This window comes from Chaetodon auriga, chromosome 3 (genome assembly GCF_051107435.1).
Source record: "Chaetodon auriga isolate fChaAug3 chromosome 3, fChaAug3.hap1, whole genome shotgun sequence".
Taxonomy (NCBI): Eukaryota; Metazoa; Chordata; class Actinopteri; order Chaetodontiformes; family Chaetodontidae; genus Chaetodon; species Chaetodon auriga.
This window is the reverse complement of record NC_135076.1, coordinates 27,790,909-27,800,904: the sequence shown is the minus strand read 5'-3', so window position 1 is coordinate 27,800,904 and position 9,996 is coordinate 27,790,909. Positions and strand designations below refer to the sequence as shown.

Here is a 9,996-nt window from a genome sequence, read left to right as displayed (position 1 = left end):
GGTAAATGTGTGCGGGTGTCTGTAGCCTGTTGTGATCAGCTATTTTGATAACAATAAAAAAAAAAATCAACAGGCCTATGGTGCTAACATGTGCCTGTGCAGAATTACATTCATTCCATAAATGCAGACATGCAAGGCTAAAGAGCATTGCCTCTTTACAGAATGATAAAATCCTTTCAGCACACCTGTCTCACCTGATCATGCTGTCATGTCAACAGTGCATTCGGGGCTGTTTGGTTGGATGGATGCTCGATGGGGGTGGGACTGTTTGTTTTACATTAATCTGAATCAGGGGGTTACAAGAATAAGATCACTTCTCTAATTAGTAGTTTGTAAAACCAGGTCTTTCTCCAAGCTGCGCGAAGCGAACACTTCACAGACGATCCATCCGGGCTGGGACAATGCTGCCTTCACGGTTAGATGTACAAAATCTAAATAATGTGTCGTTATGTGACTGTTAAGTTGTTGATATGATGAGAGGAGAACGCTCTCAGACCGGATGTTGTGGTTCAAACGGCTATTGTTGACTTTGTCTAAACAATTATAAGAATAAGAATAAAATTAAAACGATTAAATGAGTCAGATACACCCGTGTTAATTAAGCTGGCTGTCCACATCATGAACAAATGTTAAGGAAATGTTGAAGAGAAAATAAACACGATAACACAAGTTAATGCCAAACAGTAATCTGAGAAACACCGAATGCTACCCTGCTTTATTTCTCCCGACGACCTGACCGCTCGCAGTTGGGATTTAATAGTTTAATATCGATAAAAATTGAAGCCATATTTGCTTTGTCGGTACTTGTCCACTGTCCGTGGCCTACATGTGAGCGTTGCTAATGTCCGATAGCAGTGAACGCAGCAGCACTTTCTCCAGCCCTTGACGGAGTCTCCGCCTCCTGACCGCTACTCTTCATCGGATCTCTGTTTGGGCTGCGCAGAGTGACTGCAAGTAAGTTGTGGTTGCTGACCTGCCGGTGGCTTAACATCTGTCAGTGCATGGTACGTGTTTCTTAACGAGGGACTGATTGACAGCATCGCTGTCATCGCTGTGGTTCATTACAAGCTAAAGCTACTGGGACAACGTTTAGCAGCCATAACTAACGTTGCAACCGTTGGCTAAAGCTAGCTAGAAATGTCTAGTGTTTAGCCAGGCGGTGTGTATTGGAGTGTTAGCTAACGGTAGCACATAGTTTGCTAACAGCATACATGTTTCCTGTGGTTCAGTGGAGCAAACCTGAGGAGGGGGAATAATGTGGTGAAAAAGAAAGTGTTTTCAGCGGGCAAGAAGCAGATAATGATGACGTTATTGTGAAGGCCGTCCTGACAGAAATCAGAGTTTTGTCAGGGTGCTGTGCTGGACTCATGTGCGGCTCTTTGGCGCCACCTAGCTGCTGCTGTTGTGCAGGATGACCGTAAATAAAACATAAATAGAGGGAAAAAGCCGTTCACTGTCACCTGGAGCCCAAGGTGACCTCTTCACCTGTCCGACCCAACAGTGCAGAACCCACCCAACGTTACTCATTTTTAATGTTAATAAGCTGTTTTCCAACTAATCAAACAGCAGATTAATAACATTATTGAATGAAATTACTTCTATATTACTTTATGTCTACTGGATGCAAAGTGCTCCCTGCATTATTCTTAAACCTGATGTTGATTTGTGTAATATTTTAATTTAATTCCTTGGCACTAAATTTTTTATTTTTCATCTTATGCGTTGTGTTACAGTACTTGAGGTTAAAGTCGTTTTCATTAAAGATGTCGGGGAAGAAAACTACAAAATCCAGTATAGTCAATGTACGGTGATTATAAAACAGAGAAAAGGAGCAAGTACTTAAAAACATAATATTGGGAAAGCTGCAGTTAGTAAATGTTTGACATTTTACCTTCATGAATGATTAATTCTCATGTTTTTGTTGATTCCATTTGTGTTGTTTCAGTAGCTAATTGACCATGAAGAGTTTTTTTCTCACCCATAACTGAAAACAAAGCTACAGACGTGTGACCACAGAGGAATCATTCATCCACAATATTTTTACATTTGATCAATTTCTTACATTTTTCTGTCAAATGTATGTCGAAAACAAACGTAGTATGTTTGTGACTTTTGTCCTAAATACAGGAGTGCTGTGGGAAATGAGCCTTACTTGAACCTTAGAACAACAGCAAATAAATGAATGAGCGAAATGAAACTGAGCAAACAGCCAATGTCATGGGAGCAAACGTTTGCAGAGCGCTGCCAGTCGTCAGAATTAGAAATACTTTTGATCACTGAGGGGGAGTTAGGTCAGGTTACAGTCGCTCCCATTCTAAGTTAAATATGTCTCAGCATATAAAAACTGGAAATGCTAAAAATTATGTAAAAGATTTGTGTACTGCTACATTATACATATCACACAACATAGGAAAATGCACAAATGCAAAATGCAAGAAAAAAAAAAGAAAACGTGCATTATACTGCAGTATATAACTACAGTGTAAAAAATATTTTAGATAATGATGAAATGTATATTAATTTTACAGTACTGCACAGTGGAAGAACTGAACAAAGTTAATGTAGTGTTGAATCAGTACTGCACAGAAGAAAATACAATTTGTAAATAAAGATGAGCTTCTCGCTGCTGACAGGGCGTCTGACGCCGTGAGGGAGGAGCTGAAAAGTTTGATGGCCACAGGCAGGAGTGAATGGGGAGAACAGAAGAGCACGATAAGGAAAAAACCTTTTCCACTGTATTTTTCACCCCTCTCTCTTTGCGCAGCATGAGCGTAGCACGACAAGTCCTGAACTGCTCCAAGTTGGCATGTCACTCAGCTAACATACACTGCAGACGAAGCTTTTGCACTTCACAGGTAAGTCCACCTCAGTGCTCTTTGAATGTAGCTGCCTTGTGTAAAATGTGTTTGGTGACAGTAGTAGTTGGATGTGATTTAGACCCTGTAAATATTGCACTGATGTAGCCCCAGAAGTTCCAGAAGCACCGACCAAAGTCTATGCTGTTATGTTAATGAACAGCACCGTCAGTGGGAGTTTAGTGATAGGTTAATGTTTGTCACGCAGCTTGTTGGACATTGAGTGCGTAGCAGGTATCACAACATGTGAAAATGTAATTGGAAGCTTGACGAACAGTTTGTTTAGCTGTAATGTCGCTTTGTTTTGTGTTGCAGCACATGATGGCGTCACGGCACACTCACACAAAACGTATTGAGGGACTGGACAAGAACGTGTGGTGAGTGGAAGAACAGAACATTCATGTGTTTGTAAGGTGCAGCAGGAGAGGAGCTCTGCTCACAGGCCGTGGCCAGATTCCTGTTTTACTCTGTTACATGAAAGCCAGTCAGATTTCCGAAGCTAGACCAGAGCGAAGCAAGTCTGGAAAGTAGGGTGTGAAGTATTTCATTGCATTTCAGATTCATGTCAGGTTCAACCTAATGTAAGAACTGTACATGAATTGATTGATGTATTTGTATTACAATCCCATAGTTTCCACCATTTCTCTTCCATTATAATGTATCAACAACATGCAAAGACAACACACATATCGTTGACTGGAGTGGAAGAAGTAACTGTCAAAGCTCATATCAAACCATTTAGGTGAGAAGATTTCACTGCATCTCTGCTCCGTCCAGTAACGGTTCGCTTTGCTGTCATTCAGGGTGGCGTTTACGGCACTGGCAGCAGACCCATCCATTGTCAACCTGGGCCAAGGCTACCCAGACATCCCTCCACCTTCCTACGTCAAGCAGGCGCTGGCAGAGGCTGCATCAGTGGACAAGATGAACCAGTACACCAGAGGCTTTGTAAGACTGATAGACCGCAGCAGCACTCACTCAGAGTTCACGGCTGCAGAAAGAAAGAAACCCGGTTATTTAACATTTATTATGAATCCATTTGGAAAGTGTTGCTGAGAGACTGGAGACAGAATTAGTTTCTATCTTTCCTCTAAGAGCCGTTTTCACTGTGTGAGTCTGAGTTTTGGTAACTGTGATAAGAGTCTTTGTACAGCACAGCCTCAGGTCACCCTGAGTGGAGCTGAGGTCAACTATTTACCAACTGCAATTCAGCTGTCAGCGCTCGTTCTGATGAGTGGTTAAATGTAATTCAGAAGAAATGCAAAATATTCAGGGTGGAAACTTTCCTTAGAGTTAGCAGGAATTTCTGGAAATTAATGGGAAATAACATTACAGAACATACAACACACTGAGTCAGATGCACATAGAAGCAAACCTTTCATCATATTACAGGAAGACATAATTTTAAACCCTCGCAATAGAAATGAAAAAATCAACAATTTAGTGGAGTTGAACTTTAATTAAATGAGTTGACTCATTTAACAAGAATGACTAGAAATAGAGTAATTAAAACTCCTTAATTAGCATGTTCAGTCAAGCTACAACCCACATGGTAACAGCTAGCAAAAACAGCACAGTGTGTTAATGAATTTAATCTGTTGATTCATGCTCCTCTCTGCCGATTAACTCAATATAAGACATGTAGAATATTTTCAGTCCAGTAAGAGAAAGCTCCTCTGGCTCAGACTCTGCTGCACTGCGAGCTGCACGTGTGATGGAGTTTGCGCTGTGTGTGCAGAGCCTTGTCATTTTACTGCATTCCCATTTAATGGGATGCTGGCAGATTGTCTCTACATGTGATATAAGAGTGTGATGCTGAATGCAGTGCATGGCTGCATTTCAATTCAATGGAAGTAATTTTAGCCAGCAGACACTTTTCTTTTTTAAGGTGTACTTCATGTACAAGGTCACTATTAAAAGGTTCAATTTTGATTCTTCCTTTGGAAAATATCTGGAAGCTATTTCCAGGTAGTTGGTTATTGTCGTGTTTTGTCCAACAATGACTGACAGCTAAAACTCTCCATCATCTATTAAAGCCGCCGTTGGTGTTGAGAGTGGAGTAACCACATCGAATTTGAGTGTACATTACATCCGATGTTAGCTGTAGCCAGAAATCCACTATCTGCTGTATGTCCTTCTTGTGTAACTTGCGTCTCCTGTCCTGAAAGGGTCATCCGTCGCTGGTGAAGGCCCTTTCTCAGGTTTATGGGAAGGTCTGTGGACGTCAGATTGACCCCTTCAAAGAAATCCTGGTCACAGTCGGAGGCTATGGTTCTTTGTTCTGTACCATGCAAGGACTGGTGGAAGAGGGAGATGAAGTGAGGACATTTCTCTCATACAGAGGGGTTTATAGTAATATCCATAAACATGCTCCCAGTGTTTACAGTATATTTACTGCATAATGCTTCTTTCTCCAGGTCATCATAATCGAACCTTTCTTCGATTGCTATGTGCCTATGGTGCGAATGGCCGGGGCCAAGCCTGTGTTGATACCGTTACGCCTTGTAAGTTTAACCTACCGCTAATGATTTCTGTCATGCATGTTCTGTATCTACAGTATTCACTTTACCTACTGTGAGTGGAGGATGTTAGTAGATTTAAGCCGTGACACAAAAACGTCTTGTGCAATATTTTAGAAATCAGACAAAAAGACAATCACAAGTGCCGACTGGTGTCTTGACCCAGATGAGCTCTCCAGTAAATTCAACTCAAAGACAAAGGCCATCATCATCAACACCCCCAACAATCCTATTGGGAAGGTGAGCACACATCAGTCAGCACTCATCATGTCTGAGAAATGAGAACACTCGCTGACTTGACAGAAAAGTCAAGCGCTTTCAGGAGTTCCTGTCGTCTTCCTGCAGGTTTTCACCAGAGATGAGCTGCAGATGATCGCTGACCTCTGCATTAAACATGACACTCTGTGCTTCAGTGATGAGGTTTATGAGTGGCTCATCTACAGGAGACACCAACATATCAAAATCGGTATGTTTTCTTCTTAACATGCTAAGTTAACAAAGGTATAGTACATAAGAGCTAATGACCGTCTTCCATGTCCTATACAACAGAAGCTGCTCCACTCTAAAACATGCAGCAGCACTTTCTTTAGCTTCCATCCACACCAGAGAGTTGCACAGCAAAATGCGTTCACGTCCTCGCCAGACAGTAACTGCTGGCTGTAACTACCTGCAGGGCGAGTAAGCGAGCTACTGTGTTTGGTAAGAGAACCAGTCACATGCTAACTAGGTGTTGACATGCTAGCCCGAGCCGGACCAGGCAGCTCAGTCGTTAACTAGACAATAAGCAATCCCAGTTTGTTCAGGATAAGTATTTTTACCATGAACTGCTGCCTCATCATTGACTGCAAACAGTGAAAGCTTCTTCCATTTATGGACTCAACACATGTATTGACATTTCACTGTATATTTCGCTGTAATATTATTTACTTTGCACACACCAGCACAGTTCTGAAGAAAACATTTTTGGCTTGAAATCATGTTCGCAGTGTTGAGAACTTAAAAAATGTGTCTGACCTTAAAAGATAAATTTCAGCTTTGTGAGGTTGTCATGCTGTTTTCTTTCTGTGTAGCCACTCTGCCCGGAATGTGGGACAGAACAATCACCATCAGCAGTGCGGGGAAAACATTTAGCGTTACTGGATGGAAGGTAAGAAATCAGTGGATTTACAGCACAGTTTTCTAATATTCAACAATCAGCTCCTGCACATGACGCTGCTGAAATTTGTGTCTCCCAGCTTGGTTGGTCTATCGGACCTGAGCACTTGATGAAGCATCTTCAGACCGTCATGCAGAATACTGTGTACACCTGCCCAACACCGTTACAGGCAAGTCTGCTCAGCGCTCACAAATGTTCCTTTAAATCCATCACAGAAAGCAAAGGACGTTTTAATTCTGTTTCAAAACTTCTGGCTGCTTCTTCAGGAGGCCGTGGCAAAAGGTTTGCTCCTGAACTTTGAGCTGATGGGTCAACCAGAGTGTTACTTCTCCTCACTGGCCGAGGAGCTGGAGGGCAAGAGGGACCGCATGGCTGCCATCCTGAAAGAGGTCGGTATGACTCCCGTCATCCCGGAGGGAGGCTACTTCATGCTGGTGGACGTCACATCTCTCAGTGAGTTACTGAACATTTAATGTGACATCACTCGCACATTTAGGCTGCTGCTGTTTGCACATAGTGTGGATGAACACAGCTCAGTCGCTCATTCTCACTGTAATTTGGTTTTTGTTAACAGTTTTCATTTTGATCTTGTGCTTCACAGAAATAACATTGTTTATTTATGAGTGTAAGTTTAAGGAAAGCTTGAACTCGCAAAGGGAGGAAATAACTTCTCAGAGTTGTTATTGTGACTCGGATATGTAAAACACAGCAGATCTAAAGAAGTCCGTCCTCGGTTATGGAGAAAGATTTCTGCCTTGAATCCAAAAGAGTTGAAGAATTTGTATTTTTATTGTACTCTGTCTCACAATAGCTGACAACAATTTTCAGTAAACGGTTTCAGTCATTTTAGAGCGTACCTCAGTGTACGGCATTGTTAAAACTTAAAACTCAAGTTATTCCAGGGACATTACGACTGAATTACACAAGTAAAACAGGTTTGAAGTGAAATAACTTTTAACGTAAACTTAGTATTCAGAAAAGCAAGAGATTTATCGAGAACCAAAGAGACTGCTGTTCAGTGTTCACTTCAGTTTTATTCATATAGCGCCACATTAGGGCACGTTCAATATAGAAGAAAGAACTTGAATTATTTTTATATAAATTACCAGAGGAAATGTCTATTGCTTTGCTTTGTTCTAATAAACAAGGCTTGAAAGTTCTGATACAGTTGAATTTGGATCAGCAGCGGGACTGTCTGTTGGGCTCCAGCTCTGCTGCTGAATATTGATCTGTGATCGGTGTTCATTGTAGATCAGGACCTGTCACATATGGTCGGTGAGGATGAAGCGTATGACTACAAGTTTGTGAAGTGGATGATTAAAGAAAAGGTAAATTCACTGAGTTCATTTGACTTTGTTCCGCACAATATACAGTACCTCTGAATTGTGATGTAGTTGCTGTCCCGTTGCAGCCATTATTTTTATTTTTTATTTCTGTTGTTAATAATAATAATAATAATAATAATAATAATAATAATAATAATAATATAACATACATAGAAACTGGCAGCCATTCCAGTGACAGCGTTTGTTGGAGATGAGTCCAAGAAGCCGTTTGAGAAATATATTCGCCTTTGCTTCATCAAGGTAAATACAGACATTTAGAAACCAAACACACATCATCCAAAATGATCTAAAGATTACTGTTGGCTGAGGTGCACTTTTCACTATATTTTTGTAACCTTCAGTTGTCTTCCTCTTTACAGCAAGATAGTACTCTGGAAGCAGCGGGGGACATCTTGAGAAACTGGAGTAAAACTTAAAGGAACGCTGTGACCGAAGACTTGAGCAGACCTCTGTGTTCAAACTGAACACATCTGACTGCACATTGCACACAAACTGTAAACTGGGAAAATGGTCACAATAAATAATACGACTCCTGTCCCTACTTTGACCTGTATCCTGTTTTAAGGTAAAGAATCCTGAAGTCAACATTACTGAAATGAATTGTTCTGATGAATGATGTGTGGGGTGAGATTACTTCGGCGAGATTCCGCAGCAAATGCGAACAATCTGATATTTTTTCTTTTGTCAAACTATAGATTCTAAACTATAGATTCAGTCTTTTGTGAGTTAATTTTCACATAGGGGTTTATTATTAGACTGATCATTTCTGCTGCCTCTAACTCTACACTGTCTTTAGTTTCTAATAAAACTGGAACCCAGACAAAGGTGCAGGGCTGGACCGATTTGTTTAAACCAGTGTTGGGGTGTTTTATTTATTTCTGTGGTTTTTTTTTTTTGTGATTGTCCCAGATAGTGTAGAGCCTCTTTGATGCGTAAACATACAGATTAGTAAGTATAAACAGAGTTGGATGGTGTCTGCTACTTGGATTTTCATTTCTCTGTTTATTTTCATGGCCTATTTTCACTTTAGCAAAAATGGTATAGCTAGACAGCATGGTTAACAGTATTTTGATATTTTATGCCATTAAGTGAGAGTTTCACTAAGTAGAACAATGATTTTGATTGATAAACGTGAAGATTGGAATTAGCATTATTAAATATTGTATGTACACATAGTATGAACTTAAGAACCGAAAACAGCGAAGAGTTTGCCTGTGGAAAAGTGAAAACCATTACTATTCGCAGGTTAGGATCACGTGACCAGTGTGTGCGTGACCTGCGCGTGGGCATTCGGGCTTTGTAGCGGGCGCTGTTTCCGCACTTAGCAGCCAGCTAAGTCCTCATGGACGGAAAGCTCGTTACTGTATTAACATGAAAATATCGACATTGTGATTTAGTGTGTCATTCGGAAAAGTCAAGAAGTCGTCGCATGACAGTTTAACTTCCACAAATCGCCTGAAAAAGTCCTTGCGGAGGCACATATGTGCACTGATCGGCGGAATGAGGTAAGCTAGCACATTTAGCTAAGCTAGCTATTAAATGCTGTGGGTGGTTAACGTTTAGCTAACACGGGCAACGCGATGTGTTAGTAGGGTAATGTTCGACGACGTTGTCTGTGTTGGCTGCTTGTTTTGTTCATTCAAATTCAATGTCTAAACAGTATTATTAGTCAGTAGTATTACTTCATACTTTTACAATTATTTTTAACCGTTGGCAGCACGCTAACGTCCGCTTGAGAGCGCGGTTAACAAGCGGCCACAGAGAAGGCGTTCGGTAAACCTCGACTGTAAACTGTACAGAAAGCTTTGCTAGTAACGTTACTGCTGGATATAATCTATGACGACGAGTCTTGAACCACCTGCATGTTTCGTCTTTTTAGCAAAGATAAGTATAAAAGTCCGCATGTGGCTTATAGAAACTTCGAGTTGATTGAGGAAGTCTTTGCGTTTACCGTATATGGGCATATTTTCGGTGACGTGACTTCAACGCTGCTGACGTGCAGCATGTCAGTGATATTTTAACAGTGCTGGACAGTGAGAAACTATCATTTTCACTAATGTAAGCGCTCCCAGGCTCAGACGGTTAAACCATCTTGGTCTCAGGGTTGCAGATTGTAAGTT

General features: G+C 41.1%; 1 protein-coding gene across 2 annotated transcripts; it reads left to right on the top strand.

The window, feature by feature from the left end:
* The first annotated feature begins 877 nt into the window (after positions 1-877).
* Positions 878-8,855, top strand: LOC143318772 (kynurenine--oxoglutarate transaminase 3-like). 2 transcript variants are annotated; one of them, XM_076727259.1, is made up of 14 exons: positions 878-954; positions 2,765-2,855; positions 3,171-3,232; positions 3,659-3,803; positions 5,024-5,173; positions 5,273-5,359; positions 5,492-5,614; positions 5,720-5,840; positions 6,445-6,521; positions 6,610-6,699; positions 6,797-6,983; positions 7,782-7,858; positions 8,030-8,116; positions 8,236-8,725. In XM_076727259.1, the coding sequence occupies exons 2-14, from the start codon at positions 2,766-2,768 to the stop codon at positions 8,290-8,292; spliced, it is 1,353 nt and encodes a 450-aa protein (XP_076583374.1). In that variant the 5' UTR covers positions 878-954; position 2,765; the 3' UTR covers positions 8,293-8,725. The 2 variants fall into 2 exon arrangements, with proteins under 2 accessions (XP_076583374.1, XP_076583373.1); XM_076727258.1 differs by having other exon boundaries at positions 897-1,004; positions 8,236-8,855.
* Positions 8,856-9,996: the final 1,141 nt, after the last annotated feature.